This window comes from Gymnodraco acuticeps, unplaced genomic scaffold (genome assembly GCF_902827175.1).
Source record: "Gymnodraco acuticeps unplaced genomic scaffold, fGymAcu1.1, whole genome shotgun sequence".
Lineage (NCBI taxonomy): Eukaryota > Metazoa > Chordata > Actinopteri > Perciformes > Bathydraconidae > Gymnodraco > Gymnodraco acuticeps.
Genome location: NW_022992160.1, coordinates 3,092,425 through 3,114,022, shown reverse-complemented (window position 1 = coordinate 3,114,022; position 21,598 = coordinate 3,092,425). Strand labels below are relative to the sequence as shown.

Here is a 21,598-nt window from a genome sequence, read left to right as displayed (position 1 = left end):
TGACTGGCTATTTTTTCATTGTTGGTCCGATGGACGATTACTAGGAAGGGTCTGGTTCTTAATTGATAAAAAAAAATACAATTTTAGAAGATATGAATACCAAAACATTTTATTCAGTTGTATCTGTTGCTTTAGTGCATATTCACTTTCGATACAGGATCAGAATATTAAGGAAATATAACTACCATTTTTTTTTTACAGCAGCAATTGCAAAATTAACCTCAACAAAAATAAATGAATTGAAAACAAAGTGCCATTAAAATGATGTTACATCAGAAATGAATAAACCTGCCAACATACTTCAGAAAGGAACAACACGCAGAGATCAAGGCAGCATATCAACTCAAAGGAAAATTGAAGGTACAAAAATATTGGAATACTTTTCATTCACAACCAAACAGAACTCCAATACAGTTTCTTATACTACCTTTCTATTTACTAAATGAAAAACAAAAGTTTAAGACATGCTCTATCCAAACACTACGTGTTACCATAGCAACCAGTCATTAAGTGTCAGTCATCTCCACAAAACAAACATCTGTCAACCTAGCAGAACAATGGTAGGAAAAAAAGTGTACACTATTCTCTTTAAATATCTTAATCTATGAATATGCTAAATAATTGGGTGTATTCATTATTTTGGTTACCAAAGACCCTTCCCCTTAAAGCTCTAAAACAGCCTGATCAAAGTGCTCCAGCAGCTGCACCAAGCATATCAGTCAGTGAGGGGGGCACGTGTGTTCCACTGGGGGAGGAGGGGGGCACGTCCCCACATGTGTTCCACTGGGGTTTGGGGCATTTCCCTCTGGAGGTATTTAGATTTTCTATATTTCAATTTGATCTCTCTGAGATGCTCTACCAATAACATGTTTCTTGTAATGTGGAGTACTGATCCATTATGAATATGATGCTAAAAAACAAAACCTGTGTTTAAATCACTGATTATCAGTTAAAGGCAAACAAATGGTTAAAAAAACATTAAAGATATATATATTATGTATAGTGATTTTGATTAAATTAAGCCATATTAAAGAAAATAAATATGCATTAATAAACTCCATTTAATTTCACAGTGACAAAGATATCATTATCCACCAAAGAAGAGAAAGAAACTTCTGCCATTAGTGCGGCACATCTGATTGGATGACCACTGATTGGCGGCCTGACTAGCCAATCAGTGCCATCAGCTGGGTGGCTCCGCCCGTTGGATCTCTTTAGAAATGTTGTTTTTCAGATTTTAGTGTCCGTTAAGAGTTGAAGCTCAGCCTCCAGTTTAGACGTTTCATCCTTAAAGAAAGGAAAAAGAAACAACGATAATCATTAGAAGCTCAATGACACATCGGAGGAATGCTTCTGCAGCACAGTGTACACAACTCCCAGTAATCAAAGATGAAACAGAAATATTGAAATGCAGTTTGGTGAATGTTATGGAGTTAAAAGCTCTTACATCATTAGAGTTTGTCGTCATCTTCAGAGCCAGCTGGGTCCAGTTCGTGGCCTCAGAGATGTTCCCCAGCTCCTTGTGACACTGCCAGAGTAACGACATGAAGGTTAGTGCACAGAGAGAAGAGGAATGTGAGCCCAAACTGTTCATCAGAAAGTCCCATTCACATGATATTGCTTGCCTTTAACCATTAAAACCCTCTCGTGTTTCGGCTCAGGTGAAGCCCCTTTCAAAGTTGCTCAGTGGGACATGAAGCCAAAATGTAAAAGTACCGTATCGGGCCCGTAGAGATCGGCGCACGCTCTTAGGGCGTTTTGTAACTTTAGGAATGTTGTGGTGTTGAGCCTGCTTTTAAAAAAAATGATGCTGATCTTTCTAACATGATGAGTGTATTTGGCGTCACGTACTGACACTGAAGCCACAGAGCCACCATTTGCTCACTTCCTGGGGACTTGGCTTCACCTTGCCCTGTCTTTTTCCCTATTTGTACACGCTGATAAATGTAAGATGGAAAGTAGTGCCAACCCTAACTGAAAGCTGTTTCTATTCACACTGTAACCATGGATACAAACAATAATAACGTAGCATGGGTTTGCTACTGGTTTAATGTCTAAATCTCATGATTATGAGACATCATCTGAAGTTTTTCTGACTTCTTAGTGGACTTATGAACATTGGAGAATGCAGTGTACCTGAAGGGGAAGTGGTGCTGATGCCAGCAGTGTGTGTGAACTGACTGACTGATGACTCAGAGCAGAAGGGGAAGTTGTGTTCACTCAAATTGTCATTCCACCATGGTTCAAATCAAAGAAAACTAAAAAAGGCTCTATGTAGCTGCACTCTTTGCAATGCATAAAGTCATCAATATCCTATAGTATTACTGGGCTGAGTGTGTGATGATTACCTTTGCGATGTAGAGTCTGACGGTCTTGGAGAAACCCGGACTGAGCTCCTCTGCCTGAAGAACACAAGACCAAGATTTACTATATCAAACACTGACTTTTAAAATAGTCTCAAATGTCAAGAAAATGAAAAGAAAAACAAAACCAAAGCTGCCAGTTATTTTTCTAAAAGCATTGTGGGTAAGGGGCTCAGAGGTTATTGAGTGTTTTATTGCAGACATTGTTGTGGGTTAGAGGATTTACAAGAGCGCTGAGGAGCAGAGGAGAGGATCTGTTCTGCCAGTGGGTTCACACCGCAGGACAACATACACATGATGAGGGGAAGAAGAAACCTCTCTGCAGAACTCTGGTACCTTCAGGAAGTTCTCAAGCGCGTCACGCAGTGTGGAGGTGGGGGGGGTCTGGTAGAGGGCAGCGGCCGCTTTTTTCTCCAGCCAGTCCAGAGTGGCTACCTACACACACACACACACACACACACACGTCATAAAAACCTTCATATTCCCTTAAGCATGTGTTGACTGAAGTACGAGTGTGGCCATTCAGAACTGGGTTGTGGTGGAATCGTCTTAGGAAGGTTCCATATGGAGTGAAATGACCTGAAAGTACTTCAGTGAAAATGCTGTCCCACAATGCCTTGCAGCTGCAATATTTATCGTGACACAACATTCGCTGCTCACAGAAAGAACCGCTTGTGACCGAGACACATGTATCACTGCATCTGACCAGTTAACAATAACAGCCCCCCCCCTCACCTCATAGCACCATCTGCCCAGCAGGTAGAAACACATGGGGTCATCATCTCGGAGCGCGAGGGCGCGGTCCAGATGCTCCTGAGGGGAAAACAAACGTCATTAAAGCAAACTGTATCTGAAACATACAATGAGCTTAAAGAGCAACTTGCAGGTTTTTGTTTTACTACATTTCTGCTTAACCTTGCCTGAAAATCACAATTAAAAATGTTAATGCAGGATTTGATGTTTTACAAGACATAAGGGCAGGAATTCAGAGGAAAAGGAGCCGTTTTGAGCTCTGCTACTAAAATGTAAAACTACATTGACATTGCATTTCACCATTTGTAATCATGGTGAGCCTGTCAGGACATCGAGTCCACAGTTTCCCTCACGGGAAAAGGACCGGAGCTAGCGTTCGTTCCTGAGTACGTTGTGCATCCACCTCCCTGCAGCACATACTCTCCACAGCTTTATCAGGAAACCGTATTACATCTCTCTCCCCCCCTTCGCTGCTCTCTCTCTCCCCTCCGGTACACAGCACCGTAAGACGTAGTGTGGAGTTGCATTAGGTAACGCGAGATACGGCTGATACGTGCGCATTAGTTTCTGTTATGGATCAGTATCAACAGTCCTGCCAGTAACGTTACTGTATTATCAATACCACTTTAGTTATAGCCTGATATATGATTGCTAACTTTACAATGTTGTGATGTGACTGACGTTAGCTAACATTAACTGTAGCTAACGCCGGTCACTCACCAAGACAGCTGCTCTGTTCTCCACTGGTTCTCCACACACCACAGCTCCATTTCTCTCCGATGGCTGTTATTTCTTCTAATCCTTGGCTGCTCCTGGTCTCTTGGACGCCGAGCAGGCTCATAATTACAATCATATGCATTTGAATATATATTTTCAACCTCATGTGTCAAAACTAGCATTGTGATCCATGTTTATTCATACCTTAAACCGGCCGCTCTCCCCCGTGTTACGTCACACGCGGGAGGTCACGTGCGGAGGCTTTTTTATGCGGAAGTGAAAATGTCTTACAAAAACGCCGCCAGATGTCACTGTAGTGTATATTTCTGTATATTTTTTTGAAAATCTAGTGTATTCATCATTTTCCTACACATTTATTCACTGGTGTCTCTAACCTGCAAGTTGCTCTTTAAGACTCAAATGGTGTGAGTGAGTGAGTGTGTGTGTGTGAGTGTGTGTGTGTGTGTGTGTGTGACCTTTAATATGTGGCTGCTCTTCAGTTTGCTGTGCATGCTCTCATGCTGTGAGGGGAGTCCTGTCAGCACCGCAAACCTGGAGCCAAAAACACAAAGATCAGAATCAGTTTTTAGCAAGTAGGTTTACACATAGGAGGAATTGTATATTACAATTATAAAAGCTATTTAAAAAAAAATGTGTCCTCATGCAATTCATGCTTTATTTCTTCTTTCATTTCTTTTTCAATCTGTAAAAAGTACCAGCTACTTCCATATTTTGACATGGTCATTTATTTTTAAACTATACTGCAACTAAGTTACTTTTTACTTATTGTGTTTTGTTATTAATAACGTGTGCCTTATTTTTTATATAATATGTACAACAACTCTTGCTTTTGTAATACCGTCATTTCCCAGTTGCGGGACAATTAAAGAATTCTATAACAAATTAAGACAAAGACAATATTTACACGATGTGACATCAAAGTACAGCAGCCGGCAGTGGCAGCAATATCCAGAATAAATATATATGTATATATAAATGCAAGTTCTTACCGTTTGTGGCACTCAGCATTCAGGCCGTTCTTCTTCAGGGCTGACTCCGCCTCCTCTCGACCTGAAACAGCAGCTCACAGCTCAGGTACAAAAACCCCCACCCAAGAAAAGGTGGAGACATTCACATTTTCTGCACGTTTGCACACATTGACCAGAATACACTGCTTATGAGTGAGGCAGTAGCTTTGTAAGAAGCCAGTCAGTCTAGTTCTCTTTTTGCAAGGGCCAACTTGCCTTTGAACATGTTATTATGTTCTTAAAATTGGATTTAGCAAAAATATAAACAAGAAACATGTTTTAATGGATGCTTTATTTGACTGGTTCAATGTATTCAATACTCTTAGTCATGTGTGTGTGTGTGTGTGTTACCTTGGTGTGCGTAGGTCTTCTTCTCTTGTTTGTCCTCAGTTGACTCGTACATATCACTGTAGGCCCGAGCCAGTCGCCATAGAAACTCCCTGCTATCTCCGTACTGCACACACGGAGGGAGAGAAAGAGCAGTCAGTGTTTGGGATCGCTAAGTGGTCTAATTGTAATTCATAAATGGATTCCTCTGAATCACAGTATAACGTCAGAGCGTCAGAGCGTCAGATCGTCAGAGCGTCAGAGCGTCAGAGCGTCAGATCGTCAGAACGTCAGAACGTCAGAGCGTCAGAGCGTCAGAGCGTCAGAGCGTCAGAACGTCAGAACGTCAGAGCGTCAGATCGTCAGAGCGTCAGAGCGTCAGAGCGTCAGAGCGTCAGATCGTCAGAACGTCAGAACGTCAGAGCGTCAGATCGTCAGAGCGTCAGAGCGTCAGAGCGTCAGAGCGTCAGAGCGTCAGAACGTCAGAGCGTCAGAGCGTCAGATCGTCAGAGCGTCAGAGCGTCAGAGCGTCAGAGCGTCAGAGCGTCAGAGCGTCAGATCGTCAGAGCGTCAGAGCGTCAGAGCGTCAGAGCGTCAGATCGTCAGATCGTCAGATCGTCAGAGCGTCAGATCGTCAGAGCGTCAGAGCGTCAGAGCGTCAGAGCGTCAGATCGTCAGAGCGTCAGATCGTCAGATCGTCAGATCGTCAGAGCGTCAGAGCGTCAGAGCGTCAGAGCGTCAGAGCGTCAGATCGTCAGATCGTCAGAGCGTCAGATCGTCAGATCGTCAGAGCGTCAGATCGTCAGAGCGTCAGAGCGTCAGAGCGTCAGAGCGTCAGAGCGTCAGAGCGTCAGAGCGTCAGAGCGTCAGATCTCAGAGCGTCAGAGCAGAGCGTCAGAGCGTCAGAGCGTCAGATCGTCAGAGCGTCAGAGTCGTCAGATCGTCAGAGCGTCAGAGCGTCAGATCGTCGAGCGTCAGATCGTCAGATCGTCAGAGCGTCAGATCGTCAGAGCGTAGAGCGTCAGATCGTCAGATCGTCAGGCGTCATGAGCGTCAGAGCGTCAGAGCGTCAATCGTCAGATCGTCAGATCGTCAGAGCGTCGATCGTCAGAGCGTCAGAGCGTCAGATCGTCAGATCGTCAGATCGTCAGAGCGTCAGAGCGTCAGATCGTCAGAGCGTCAAGCGTCAGAGCGTCAGATCGTCAGGATCGTCAGAGCGTCAGAGAGTCAGAGCGTCAGAGAGTCGGAGCGTCAGAGCGTCAGAGCGTCAGAGAGTCCGAGCGTCAGAGAGTCGGAGCGTCAGAGAGTCAGAGAGTCAGAGAGTCCGAGCGTCAGAGCGTCAGAGCGTCAGAGCGTCAGATCGTCATGAGCGTCTAGATCGTCAGATCGTCAGAGCGTCAGATCGTCAGATCGTCAGAGCGTCAGATCGTCAGATCCAGTCTCAGAGCGTCAGAGCGTCAGATCGTCAGAGCGTCAGATCGTCAAGCGTCAGATCGGTCAGAGCGTCAGATCGTCAGACCGTCAGAGCGTCAGATCGTCAGATCGTCAGATCGGTCAGAGCGTCAGATCGTCAGAGCGTCAGATCGTCAGATCGTCAGAGACGTCAGAGCGTCAGATCGTCAGATGCGTCAGAGTCGTCAGATCGTCAGATCGTCAGAGCGTCAGATCGTCAGGATCGTCAGAGCGTCAGATCGTCAGATCGTCAGAGGCTCAGAGCGTCAGATCGTCAGATCGTCAGAGCGTCAGATCGTCAGAGCGTCAATCGTCAGAGCGTCAGCGTCAGATCGTCAGATCGTCAGAGCGTCAGAGCGTCAGCGAGCGTCAGAGCGTCAGATCGTCAGATCGTCAGAGCGTCAGATCGTCAGAGCGTCAGAGCGTCAGATCGTCAGATCGTCAGAGCGTCAGAGCGTCAGATCGTCAGAGCGTCAGAGCGTCAGATCGTCAGAGCGTCAGAGCGTACGATCGTCCAGATCCGTCAGAGAGTCAGATCGTCAGGCGTCATATCGTCAGAGGTCAGATCGTCAGATCGTCAGGAGGTCCGATCCGCAGAGCGTCAGATCCGTCAGAGCGTCAGAGCGGTCAGATCGTCAGAGCGTCAGATCGTCAGAGCGTCAGATCTGTCAGGGTCAGATCGTAAGAGCGTCAGATCGTCAGAGCGTCAGAATCGTCAGATCGGTCAGAGCGTCAGATCGTCAGATCGTCAGATCGTCAGAGCGTCAGATCGTCAGAGCGTCAGATCGTCAGATCCGTCAGAGCGTCCAGATCGTTCATAGGGGAATCGTCAGAGGGGGGGGGAGGGGTCGTCAGAGCGTCAGATCGTCAGAGAGTCAGATCGCTCAGATCGTCAGATCGTCAGAGCGTCAGAGCGTCATGAGCGTCAGAGAGTCAGATCGTCAGATCGTCAGATCGTCAGAGCGTCAGAGCGTCAGAGCGTCAGATCGTCAGATCGTCAGATCGTCAGATCGTCAGAGCGTCAGAGCGTCAGAGCGTTCAGATCGTCAGATCGTCAGAGCGTTCAGAGCGTCAGAGCGTCAGAGCGTCAGAGCGTCAGAGCGTCAGAGCGTCAGATCGTCAGAGCGTCAGAGCGTCAGAGCGTCAGAGCGTCAGAGCGTCAGATCGTCAGAACGTCAGAACGTCAGAGCGTCAGAGCGTCAGAGCGTCAGAGCGTCAGATCGTCAGATCGTCAGAGCGTCAGAGCGTCAGAACGTCAGAGCGTCAGATCGTCAGAGCGTCAGAGCGTCAGAGCGTCAGAATCGTCAGAGCGTCAGAGCGTCAGAGCGTCAGATCGTCAGATCGTCAGATCGTCAGAGCGTCAGAGCGTCAGAGCGTCAGATCGTCAGAGCGTCAGATCGTCAGATCGTCAGATCGTCAGAGCGTCAGATCGTCAGATCGTCAGATCGTCAGAGCGTCAGAGCGTCAGAGCGTCAGATCGTCAGAGCGTCAGATCGTCAGATCGTCAGAGCGTCAGAGCGTCAGAGCGTCAGAGCGTCAGAGCGTCAGAGCGTCAGATCGTCAGATCGTCAGATCGTCAGAGCGTCAGAGCGTCAGATCGTCAGATCGTCAGAGCGTCAGAGCGTCAGAGCGTCAGAGCGTCAGAGCGTCAGAGCGTCAGAGCGTCAGATCGTCAGATCGTCAGAGCGTCAGAGCGTCAGAGCGTCAGAGCGTCAGAGCGTCAGAGCGTCAGAGCGTCAGATCGTCAGATCGTCAGATCGTCAGAGCGTCAGATCGTCAGATCGTCAGATCGTCAGAGCGTCAGAGCGTCAGATCGTCAGAACGTCAGAACGTCTTCATCCCACCAAATAGGAATCTGACAGCTCCAGTCATTTCATAGAGCATCTTTTTTTAATATGAAAGATCACATTTATGCATAGCTAAGTAAACCTAATTATTCTGTTTCATTGCTTTCTCAGCATGGATTTAAAAGTAATAAACTAGAAACCAATGTGTAGCTTAAAAGCACGTTTTTAGTTTTGTCTCCTTTTGTACATGAGTACAGTATTTGAGTAAATGTACTTTGTTACTCTCCAACACAAACAGAGGATCAAACATAGGAACGTTTTTCATTCTCACTGGCTGATTCCCCCCCATATGGTTTCCCCAAGCTATAGAAGAGGTGATATTACTTCAGCAGGGCTCGACATTAAATGGCCCGCTGGCCCGGAAGCACTATTTAGACACCCCGGGCAGCATAACGTACTTTCCACTTGCCCGCTCGGGCCACAAAAAATATTGCTTTAAAAAAAAAAAAATGGTCCTGTGGTGTTGGTATTTTGACTAGCAATTTTGTCAAATTGTTTCGTTTATCAACGCTACAACATAGTGTTTCGTGAGTCAGTTGTCATTGTTGGGTGAAAAGCAAACAGCTGTTTGCTGCGGAGTGCAGGAAAAAAAAGAAAGTTTCAGCAGCTTGATCGATGGAGTTGGCTTCTAGTGGTGCAGTGACGCGTCCTAAAACCCTTTTATAATCTATCGATTAGATTTATGATTCGAAAATTATAAAAGTAGGGTAGACATGTGGAGATTATCCGGCTGAACAAAACGTGCATTTATCAAACAGGTTTGTTTTCCACAGACCTTATTTCCAGTTATTTTCCAAAACCCTGTGGAGAAATCCCATTGCTTTCTGTCGAGGGAACCAGCAGCTTACTTCCTGGTTTTAGGATGCGTCACTGGCTGCACCTCTCAATATGATGCCAATATAAACAAGGCCTTCTGTCGGCTCTGTACATCAATGCCGACCTATGCTGACAAGTAAGTGAAGAGTAGACAATATAAAGGTATTGGCTATAGGGAAATGTCCCAGCAGTTTAGGATAAAGAAGGTTCTAATCTAATCAATTACATAGCCATTACATTTCTAACTCCTGATGACAGGAAGGCAGAAAATGCATTATACAAATAATAATACTCAGAATAATAGCAGACATTTTTTAACAATGACCACAATATCATTATTTTAATAAACCAAATATGAACAATTGAGGAAAATGAGGAAGAACTGATGATTAAAATGTTGTAGTACAAGTAATAATGTAGTTTGTGCATAAATTACTATTGCAACAAATGTGTTAATTTTCTTCATTATTAGTCGATTTTTTTGGACGAATGCTCCGGGCCAGTGGTTACAATGGTGGGGCCAGTGATAATACAAGTCCACCGGCCTGGGGCGGTGGAATTTTACCCTTAATGTCTACCCCTGTTCAGCCTTGTTAACATGGGGACGGCGACGTTCTCTTTATACGTTTATACGCAGAGCTACATCTGAACTGGGTTGGTAAAAGGATGGAGGCCTCCTGTCCTCACCTCTGCTCTGTTGTCCAGCAGCAGTCTGAAGCCCTCGGCCTTCAGACGGGCGTCCCCCGTGTGCAGGACGTCACTCTGAGCCAGGAGGAGAGCCAGCTCCCCACTGGGGACTTCAGTCAGCAGCGTCAGCCCCCCCTTCTCGTCCTCCTCCTCCTCCTCGTCCTCCTCCTCCAGCCCTCGCTCCTCTGCCTCCTCCTCCTGGGAGTGTTCCTGGCGGAGGGTGAGGACGGTGGCGCAGCTCTGGTCCTCGTCTTCCTCAGACTCCTGCTCCGGCTCCCGCCGCCCCTCCCTGTCTGTGTCTCTGTCTGTGTAGTCCGACTCAGCGTAGGCCGTCGAGTACCTGCGACCAACATCCTTTTATTTAGGGATTGATTTATTTGGTGATTTCAATTATTAAGAAATGTATTCCAATAACCACACATTTGGAATTTCACATGATATTGATCTATTCAATTATTATATTTGTTCTTTTGATAACTGGACTGGAACTTTCTTCCCACTGTACATTTAATATGCTATTCCTTGCTCACTAAATGTAATAATATCCTACTTTTAAATGGTGTTCGCTGTAAATTGGCCCTTCAGTGTTTATTTGACAGATAGTCTTCATATATTCATCTTTCACTGTCAAGTTGTATATCTTACTTTTTAGTTCTGTTTTCTTTTTTATTTTGAGATGTTTCTAGTTGTTCATTTTCGACTTTTAATTGTCACATTATTTGCAATGCCTTGTTTTACCATGCTGCGGTGAGAAAGACCTGCCCTACATCCCATCTTATGGTTTATTCTGCATACAGTACATTTCAAAAGGCAGTGGCGAACCGTGTCTATCACAACAGGACATTATAATGTCTTTTCATTGAATTGTCGTCTTGAAAAGGGTACTCACAACAACTTCCTCTTCACCTGTTGCACTTGTCATTTCAACGTTAAAAACAATAAAACGGCATGAATTGCTTCGTGGCATTCATCTATCATCTGTCTCGAGCCAGTTAACTAGCGGGCCTTCTAGAATACCCTGGAACCGAGGGGAACTCTGAAAGAATACGCCCATTGGCTACAAATCAATATATGATTGGTTGATCAAACTGTCAGTCCAAACGTACGCTCTCATTCAGTGCAACGACCAGGGCTTTCTATCAAGGATGTAGAATACCTTGGTTGAAGGATATTCTACCCAGAGACCCAGAACAAGATCTGATTGGTTGCTTTCTTTTCTAACACAAAACCACTGAAATGCGTAGCATGGTCCAAGAAGGACAAACAAATCAACGTAACACTGTAATATTACAGATCAACAACACGGATACAATTCTCATTTATTCATTTTATTTATATAATTAAATCGATTTTTTGTTTGTTTTATCTGAGTGTTCTGAATACCTTGAAGGCCCTGGCGGTTCGCCACTGATAAAAGGTCAGTTCACCCCTATGAGGAAAAACAAACTCTTCCCTCGAGTGGATCTTTCTGCAGATTAGGGCTGAACGATATATCGTGTCATGGCGATAACCGCGATATGCGCGATATTCACATCGCAGGGATGTGCGATTTTATAAAAAATATGTATTAATATTTTATTTTTCTTATTTTAGGACGTGCGATATTAAGTAGGTAAATTAACTCAAACACGTCATGTTACAATTATTTTGCTGCTTGCTACAAAAGGAAACTTGCGCGGCTCTCATGTCAGGGGTACTTGAGTGAGTGACATGCAGGCTCTGCATGCACAGCAAACCACCAATCACAATCATTCTTGATCAGATCACAGCAGGCCCCGCCCCACTAGTTTGCAGACCATCAAAACACCGGTAAAAAATGAGTGAGGCACAGGAGGGCAATACCGGCGAGAATAAAGATTTACTTCCAAAAAGAAAAGCAACATCTGCCATCTGGAACTATTTTGGATACAAAAAGGTTCTTCTCTTCTTCCTTCACAGATGAACCCCCTTATTTGAGGGTAAGCAACATGACATGTTAGATCATGACTTAAGCAGGGCTCAACGCTAACTTTTAAAAGTGGTTACCAGGCTGGCAACCAGGCATCAGCTTTTGGTTGCCAAAACTGTAAATACGGTTGCCATTTTTAGACACCTTATATTTTAAATAATTAAGATACTATACAGTTATACATCAACTTAATAATGAACATGTGACACAAAATAATGTTTAAATGCTTTACAATAAGTAATTAACACAATTATTTGAAACTTAAGTGGTAGGAAACTTGTCCACCCTCAATTGCTGGTATACAAAATACCAGTAGTGCAGCTGTTGTCATGTTCTTCACAGATCCCTCACAAATGAATTGAGCAAGTCACTAGTTTCTTGGTCATCCGTTGTCTCCCTTTCAAATATGGGTTTTCTTGACCTTTGTCAAGACCCACTGGCCCTTCAGCATTGAAGTCTAGGATTGGCCAGACTAATACATTTCTAATGTTAAATAAATAATAATAATAATAATAATCCTTATATTTATTATAGCGCTTTATCAAAGACTCTCAAAGCGCTTTACAAATACACATTACACATACAGATCATACATGTAATGGTCATCTACTGTGGACAATACCCACAGGAGCAAATTCGGGTGAAGTGTCTTGCCCAAGGACACAACGGCCTGACGCAGTGGAGCGGGTTTCGAACTGGAGTTCCCCAACGCCCCCTTGATCTGATGATCAAACGCACAGACCACTGCGCCACCCGTCCCCTGAGGAAAAACCATTCACGGTTAAGAATTAGATATGAATTATTAATGCTGTAAATTACCTTCAATATGTCTAACTATATTTAAAATGTGTTACCTTTTTATAGAAGTGATTGTAATTTTATGCTAATATTTTCCTATGGTAAAGTTTCGTTTTGCACTTTTATTTTGGTAGTAATAAGATCGAGACTCTTATTTTGAAGGAACTTTTACCGGAAGTGAATGGACAACATTCCTCTTTGCTTTTCGTTCGGGTTTACCTTGCGTTTCATCAGTTGAATCACTTTGAACATTCGTTTGAGATGTTGAAGGGTTGGCGGAATTTTTTACCCCACAGTCAAACAACTTAATTTGCTTCGCCATTTTTTGTAAAACAAACACGCGGCGCACCCATGGGGGCACCGCGCACGCGAGTAAACGTGCATCGCTTTCGGGCTCCATAATCACACCAATGCACGTGCAACTTAAGTCTCAGGTTCCGACTGGTCAGAACAATAATTAAATATCACTCTGAATACAACAAATAATTAACATTTATCTATTTTGGGGTGCACATTTAGCTGTTTGCTGTCCTTATTTCTTTATGTTAAAAACTGGTTGGCAACCAAAGGCCAAGAAGTGGTTGACATTTTTTCTGAATGGTTGCCAATGGCAACCTGGCAACCGTTACTGTGGAGCCCTGTTAAGGTATGATGAGTCAACCAGTTAAGATCCAGACGTCCGTGACTAAAATCCTTCATCCGGTTAAATATAGTTAAAAAAAACGCAATATATATCGCAGGGTAAAAAAATATCGCAATGTCAGTTTTTTTCAATATCATGCAGCCCTACTGCAGATACATTTCTTTGACTTGCTCAGGTTTTAATATATCTGCACCAGTAAGATGGAAGTGAATGAAATGGGCTTAAAGGGTCTTATTCCTCATTAGAGAGCAGTCTCTATGAAACTGTTCACAGTCTCACAGTCTGTCATTGTGTTGGTGAGTTAGTGGATGTATCTGATGGAGCTTGTTAAGAGGCCTTTACTAACCCCAACAGTTGATCCTTCGTAATGTAACATGACTACTCGACCCACAGATTATTACTCCAGGCTTCTACGGGTGTCAACAATTAAAATGATATTTGATTTGCACCACAAACCAAGGCCACTAACAAGATCACAACTTTTAAGATGCACTAATTAATATGTTCCAACATATGACAATGGATCAAATTACTACAAAACAACCCAGAGGAGTATTGCTAAAACAATCAATAAAACCAGCTTTAAGAGATCTTGCTGCTGATCCATCATATTAATTAGGATATTATGTGATTGTGCACCAGGTATAAGCAGTGGTGCCCCAAGACACTCTGGGGGCCCCAGGCAGAACAGACATGCCACCCAACACATCAAGCACAACCGGCAGACGTACCCTCCTTCGCTGGTCTCATATGCGCTGGCCATACCCTGGCTGGCAGTGAAATAGATGGAGCTGGAGCCGGTGGACTCGGTGCGCTCCCTGTGGACCACGTGGCGCCGCCGACGCACCCGCTGACTTTCCTCCACTCCCTTCCTGAATGTGGGGAAGAAGGAACAAACATTCACGTTAGCTTCACAACACCAAGGTGGAGGACCAGTCCCACTTTAAAGATTCGCTCTCTTCGATTTCATTTTTTTTAACATGTTTTTTACTAGATGTGGGAAATAAGGTGTTCAGCTTTTATTTTACGACATAAAATACATCCTTAAACACCCCACTCATGAATGTCTGAAGCGTGTAGGTGTCTCCAAAAAGGCAGCCTCTAACAAGGGACTGAGCCGCCTTAAGCTTAGCGGTAATGACATGAAATCATGCGACTTGTGGTTGCTTCATACAATTTCAGAGCATACAATTGTATCCCCCTTCTGAGCAGTTTCAGGTCAATCCTTAGTAACTGATCCTTACATGTGTCATGACTTTGACGTGGTTGCTTAATATTGTGCCATAAAGTTACTTTTTTGGGACAAGAGCAAATACATTACTTTGTAGGTCTCTTATTAGTGTCATTAGTAAGCAACTCTATTATTTTTTTAAACTTTTATTCATGATCTATTTTCAATTTTAAATCATCAAATATTGATAATGTCCGATATAATTCCTTACTTTCCGTAATGCCCATTGATTGAAATACAAAACAAAATGAAATGCAACATTCCCCAGATATATAGCCTGGAAATGATAAACCTTATTTGAAATCAAAGGATCAATACAATACAGCTTTATTTATAGAGCACTTTAAACCTCCAGGCCAAAGTGCTGTACAGTCAAATAAACAAACAAAACATACAAAAAGCAACACAGCTCAGCTCACACTCCATAAAACAAGTACAAGTAAAAACAATAGACAATTTAATAAAAGCAACGCTAATGTTAATTAGTGTTAATACGCTAAGGAGAAGAGGTGGGTTTTAAGAAGCGATTTAAAAGCAGGCAGTAGGGCTGTGCGATTATGGCAAAAATCATAATCACGATTATTTGGGTCAATAATTGATATCACGATTATTTTGACGATTATTCATTGACCATTTATTGAACTTTAAAACAAATAATATTTTACCAATAAACAAGATCAATAAATGTGTTGGAGCGCACTTCCAAAACCATACTAAACATATATTAATATGATAAATAAAAATAAATTAGACCAAAATAAATGAAATCAAACATGTTGCAGTGCACTGTCACAACCTACTGAAAACTCCTTAACATATAGCCAACATTTTGGTTCAACATATTCCACTCAGTTAAACGTTGAAGGCTGGCCAACCGTCATGGTCCAGAAGTAACAGGAAATAAATGTTGAACTACAATTTAAGACCAAATAAAAATGTTTAGGCCACCATGGCAAATGCTGGTAGGGCTGCTCATGTCATCTCTTAAAGATTTTTTGCAAGAAACACCAGGCTGTTTACATGGTCTGGTTTCAGAGATGAGCGCAGGCAGGTGACAATATTGCCACCTGTACTGAAGACCCTCTCTGAAGAGGAACTTGTGGCAGTGCTGCCACATATGACACAGGACAAAAGGAAAGACTCTGAACCCTTTCTTTGCCATTATATAAAAATAGTGTTGCTACAAAAGTATAAATTAGGCTTACTAATAAGACAACTCAGATCTGAAGCTACACAGTAATCAGCTGCAACAGTGCAATAAAAAAGACAACATTAATAGAATCAAACCCTTTTTTTGTTGCATTTTATTAGAGTATAAAAAGAAATGCCTTTAAAATAGGATGCAAGCAACACTAGTTTCTGAACTGATAATAGACTATAATCAATTTAAACAGAACAGATCTTAATGTTTGCATTCTTATACCATTTTGTACAATAATTATCATGAATAAGTTCAAACAAACTAAAACTTACAGCAGATTAATAACGGTATCTAAATTGAGTTTTTATTATATCAAAAACCTGTTGAAATGCTACTGTTATTTTGACTGTCCCACAAAAGCGCGTCGGCAGCCTCCAGGAATGCTTCTTTCATAACTTCGCCATCTTTGAAAGACTTCATGTGTTTCGCAAGAACGTGACTGACACGATAAGATGCTATGGCAGCAGCCTTGCTCTTGTTGTTGGGCCTGGTGGAAATGGACTGCTGTGCATTTAGCTGTCCTTTCAGGCCCCTCCCCTTTTTGGGAGCGTAGGGCTGAATTAGGAGGGAATTCCGTCTCGTAGCGTTTGTGCACTGTTTTGAAATGTCGCTCCTAAATTACCCTTCTTCGATAAAGCCATCATTCGATGAGACAGATGGACTTTGAATTGGAATAGATACAAAAATAATTATCCTCCCACTCGGAGGGAAAATTATAAATTTTGGGCTTTTTTGCTTCTGCCATAATTGCGGTCTTGTGTGTGTGCGGACTGTCACTCCTGTTGACCATCCATGCTGTTGACACGGACAACGTCAGCGAACTAGTGCACTGCTCACCAGCCACGCCCCGACACATAGGGTGAGGCCGGCCAATCACAAAGCTTTGATGCGTTCAAGTGCATTATTCTGGCACGGGAACATTATGTTACAGGACATTAACGATAAAACAGAATATTGTTGTTCTATTTTTAGACACATCTCGCGATCGACTGGGAATCTCCCCGCGACCCTTCTTTTTAACTAGTTGCTGCTCTTGTTCTGACATCTTCGCTTGCGCTGAACACTCACAACACATGTCACTCCCACGTGGCCGAGTGGGCTTTTAGGGAGGGGCGAAAGCGCACCCAGCAAAATAATCGTATTTTGTCAATTATGCTGTTTTCCTAATCGTCGCAAGCCATAATCGTAATCGCGATTAAAATACGATTAATTGCACAGCCCTAGCAGGCAGTGTGGAGGCCTGTCTGATGGGCAGGGGCAGATCGTTCCACAGTGTGTGAGCCTGTCTGATGGGCAGGGGCAGCAACGGCCCCCTCTGAGCTTTGACTTGGTTCTGGGTAGGGATCGACCGATGTGGCTTTTTCAAGGCCGATACCGATACCGATTATTAGTAATCAAGGAGACCGATAACCGATATTTGGAACCGATATACATTTGCAGTAAAATCAGAAAATCTTGGTGTCAAAATGTAGAATAACACAAACTCCAACATAACTCAACACAACTTCTTTGAAATGCATTTAAGCATATATTATGTTTAATGAACTTTTAAACATCTTACAACTGGTTTCCTCTCTGTGCCCTTTTCTTTAGTGCAGCCATCTGCAATGAGTTAGAGAGAGACAAGAAGTGGGGCTGCAGGCTGACATGCTTAACTAACAATAATGCTTAAGTTATTATATCAAAACAATGCCTGTCTATCTAGCATAAAATCCCAATAAGCTGCTTGCAACTGCAAAACACTAGTGCTAGCTAATGTTTTGCAAAGTATTAAAAGTGAGGCTATTACAGTAGACCTAACGTTAGTCTAGTAGCCTCACTTCTAATATTTTGCTAAACATTTGCTAGATACATGTTGGCCAGCTAATGAGCTTCACATATCAACCTGAAAAACTGTGAGGCTCCACTAAAATGTATTGGCAGCCAGTGGAGCAAAGCCAAAATGGGGGAAATGTGGTCATATTTCCGTGTGCCAGTTAAAAGCCTTGCTGCGGCATTTTGCACCCGCTGCAGACGAGTGAGGGAGGACCCACTGACCCCCATGTAGAGAGAGTTACAGTAATCCAGCCGAGTGGTGACAAAGGCGTGGATTACTTAGAAAAGGTTTTATTTTGGCTAGCTGCCTCAGGTGATAAAAGCTTGTTTTTACCACAGATTTAATCTCAAGTTTTAGTTCAGGGTCTATTTTAAGGTTCGTAATGGTGGGCTTGGTTTACTGAGCCAGGGAACCCAAGTCTACAGAAGTGGTGCCAGTGGTGCCACCAAAAACCAAATCCTTCCTTTTTAGTGGGACATAAATCTGGCTATCATCAGTATAGCAGTGGAATGCGATGCCGTGCTTTCTAAGTATGGACCCAAGAGGGAGCAAATAGAGGGAGAATAGCAGGGGGCCTAATGCTGAGCCCTGTGGGACCCCATACAGGAGTGGAGCAGAGGATGACTCGGAGACACCAAGGCTGACAGAGAAAGTTCTGTCCTTCAGATATGACCTGAACCATTCCAGGGCTTTCCCCTCAATGCCCACCCACTGCTCCAAGCGAGAGATCAGGATGTCATGGTCGACTGTACTCCAGGGTACTAAGTTCAAGTAAGATATTGTTGATGAGAAGAGTGTTTCATAGAAGCCCTGGTATGATACATAATATATACATTAATTAGGCGCTTTCTGCACCAGGAAAACCACTATATAAATAACATGTATTATATTATTATTATTATTATTATAAAGGCTAAGTAGGTCAGAGTCAGACGCTTCACATCACCACGGCAACTCACTTGACATCCTGGATGATCTGCATGGCAATGTCCTGCAGCCCCCCCCCTCAGCTCGGCCACCTCTGAGCGCAGTGAGGACACACAGCTCAGCACCTCATCCAGCTGGTTCCTCACCTCCAGCTGCTGCTCTGCTGACAGGCCCTGCACCGCAGCCTGCACCGCCGCCAGAGCCTGCTGCTGGGCCTCCGCCTCTGCAGGGGGGGGGCAGGACATGGAGGATGAGGGTAAGGCTGCATAACTTAGAAAAAATGACTAATTGCAATTTCATTATGATTCGCAGTAGTAGAACAATTATAAATTACATTATTCACATAATTATTCAAATATAGGCCTATATTAAAAATGATCATTGGATTATTTTAATTTGAACAATAATGTTTGTATTATGGCTGGGAAATAGTTTGAAGGATGTCATATCTCTGCAGCTCCACCTAATACTTAATTCAGGATGATAGTTTCACATATGTTGTCTTTACCAAATGTTGCACTTACTAGGAAATGGATACTGCACTACATCATATTGAGATTTTGATAAAATACCAATTTATTGTGGATGCAGAAGGCAAGAAAAAGGTAGCTTTGAAGGAGGGCTGCAGTAAAAGTACCTACTATGTTTATCTAATTATCTTTACTCTAAAAAAGAGAGGTGAAAGGTCATATGCACAGCAGGCACAGACTGGAGCTCGAGTATGCTCAACTCATGCTTATCTCTTCCATCTAAACATGTTAAGTTTCATATTAAATGTTTAGGGGATTACAGTGCTTTTAATAAGATATCAACACTCAGGATATTTGTCATTTACTGGACACGGACAGTAAACTGAAATTGATCTAAAATAAATACCAATTTGAAAGCCTCAAAATAAACTAAATCATCGATAGAAAAACACTAATTGCTCTCAGCTGTGGTGGTCCAGAACTGCAATGCATTTAGGGGAAAATAACAGGAACGTGCCAAAGTCTATAAAGTTGCCATGTTGGGTATATGACTCATCACCATAACTCAAGCGACATTTACCTTCAGTCCCTGAATTCGTATTACGCAGTTGGAACCATGCCTCTCGCTCACACACTAACATGCTTCTGACAGTCAGTGTCAGGCACTGAGTAACCCACCTTGAGCCTCCAGAGTCCCCAGCAGCACAGCTTCCCCCGCCCCGTCTAACAGCGGCCTGGCTTCCAGCACCAGTCTCTGGGCTCTTATCCTGCTGATCTCCTTGTAGATGATGTAGGCGACCAAGCCACAGCCTGCTGTAGCTGCGACAGCAAGCCCCACGAGCCCACTCCTCCCGAGCTGCGCGTTCATCTCTGCACGCTCAGCTAGTCGTTTAACAGTTTACGGTACTAATTTAGCTCTGCTTACATACGTCACCAACCATTGTCTACCTGTAACTTATTTCAGGATACAAACGACATGCCTCAAGCCGCTGGACGTATATTATCTCAGTTCCGAAAAGATGCTTGACAGGGGGCACGCTCACTGCTAGCACGTTAGCCAAGTGTCATTAGCCTGTGACTGTAATAGCCTCCACTGGCCAATAACACAAAAATATAAGCTTGACGCAAATGTTACAATTCTCCTTTAGACCTGTCCTAGTAATAATTAAAGACGAAACGTTTAAAAATAATAAACAAAACGGTTTGTTTACATCTTATGAAGGTATTTAGTCGACTAGCAGCTATGAAATGTCAAACGTAACTGCATCACATCAGCACCAACGAACGAGGCGAGCGCATGGGGACACAACTTCCTGCTCCAATTTCCAAAATAAAAGATGTTGTCGAGAGGGCTGCATTATTATGTATAATATTAGGTAGTATGTCAACATTATACAACTAAGTAGACACAGTGGAGAGTGTAACTCAGTACATTTACTCAAGTACTTTTACTTTACTACATTTTGGAGGAAATGTTTTAGTAACGAGCTACTAGGTATGGATTAATAGTACAGAATATAAATCAACGTATTAATCATTATGTATTACTATAGGTTAAACTACTAGGAAGTATATCAATAATTTAAATAATCTACCACTTTACCAAGTGCAACATTGACATTAATACTAAATAATAATAATAATAATAATAATAATAATATATAATATACTATAAGCAGACTCATCTCTGGTGGGGACGAGTCTGCCTAGGTGGGAGATGGACCATATGGTGACCTGGTGCAGGAACAACCACCTGGAGCTCAATGCTCTCAAGACAATGGAGATGGTTGTGGACTTCACGAAGAATGCAATTTCACCACAGCCTGCACGCCTCCAGCCTGCCTCCAGGACCCTGAGGCGGGCAGGGAAGATAGTGGGCAACCCCTCCCACCCTGGACACAAACTGTTCTCAACACTGAAAGATACAAACTCGCGACGTTATCAACAAAAACCTACATCAAAACATGTGGCGCTAGGTAGCCACAACCGCTAACATGGCTTAGGTGGGTTACCTTGGTCAACACTGGTCTTCAATGGCATTACAACGACAAAAACGATGCTGTAGTTAATCCATAGGTTAATATCCAATGTGACTGTGTCCCCTTTTAAATGTTCTGATAATCTATAAGGTTTAGCGTTTCCGTTTCTAGAAGTCAGAGTAGGGATATTCCTACCCTCTGCAACAAGATTGCATGCGGAGAGACCATAGACTGTATATATAAATGGACTTAGGGTCCGTGACGTCACCCATAGGATTCTGCAGAGTTGCCGTGAAGCCCTTAGTAGGCGGAGTCGGCCACTAACGGCTCGACAGTGACGTCAGAGTTCAACTCCCGTCTGTTCCAGCCCGCTCCAAATAAGGGCAAAGAGGCGGAGCCGAGGCGGGACCTGCTGCCACCGAGCTGAAAGTTCCAGAGCTAGCTGAAGCTACCAAGCTAAGCTAACATGCTCCCCATCTGCACGCTGCCGTCGCATTTTACGTTTCTAAGGTAAGCGGACATGAAACTATAAATAATAATCTAAGTTATTGAGTTTTTAGCATAATACTTCAGAATCTTAAAACCCCTTAACGTT

General features: G+C 43.4%; 1 protein-coding gene across 1 annotated transcript; it reads right to left on the bottom strand.

The window, feature by feature from the left end:
* Positions 1-86: 86 nt before the first annotated feature.
* Positions 87-21,221, bottom strand: rmdn3 (regulator of microtubule dynamics 3). The gene is given in 13 exon segments (XM_034204509.1): positions 87-1,287; positions 1,448-1,528; positions 2,349-2,402; positions 2,700-2,798; positions 3,099-3,176; positions 4,310-4,385; positions 4,844-4,904; positions 5,213-5,315; positions 9,991-10,330; positions 14,111-14,251; positions 18,587-18,630; positions 18,632-18,777; positions 19,703-21,221. Coding segments are annotated over 13 exon segments (1,470 nt in total). The 5' UTR covers positions 19,893-21,221; the 3' UTR covers positions 87-1,230.
* Positions 21,222-21,598: the final 377 nt, after the last annotated feature.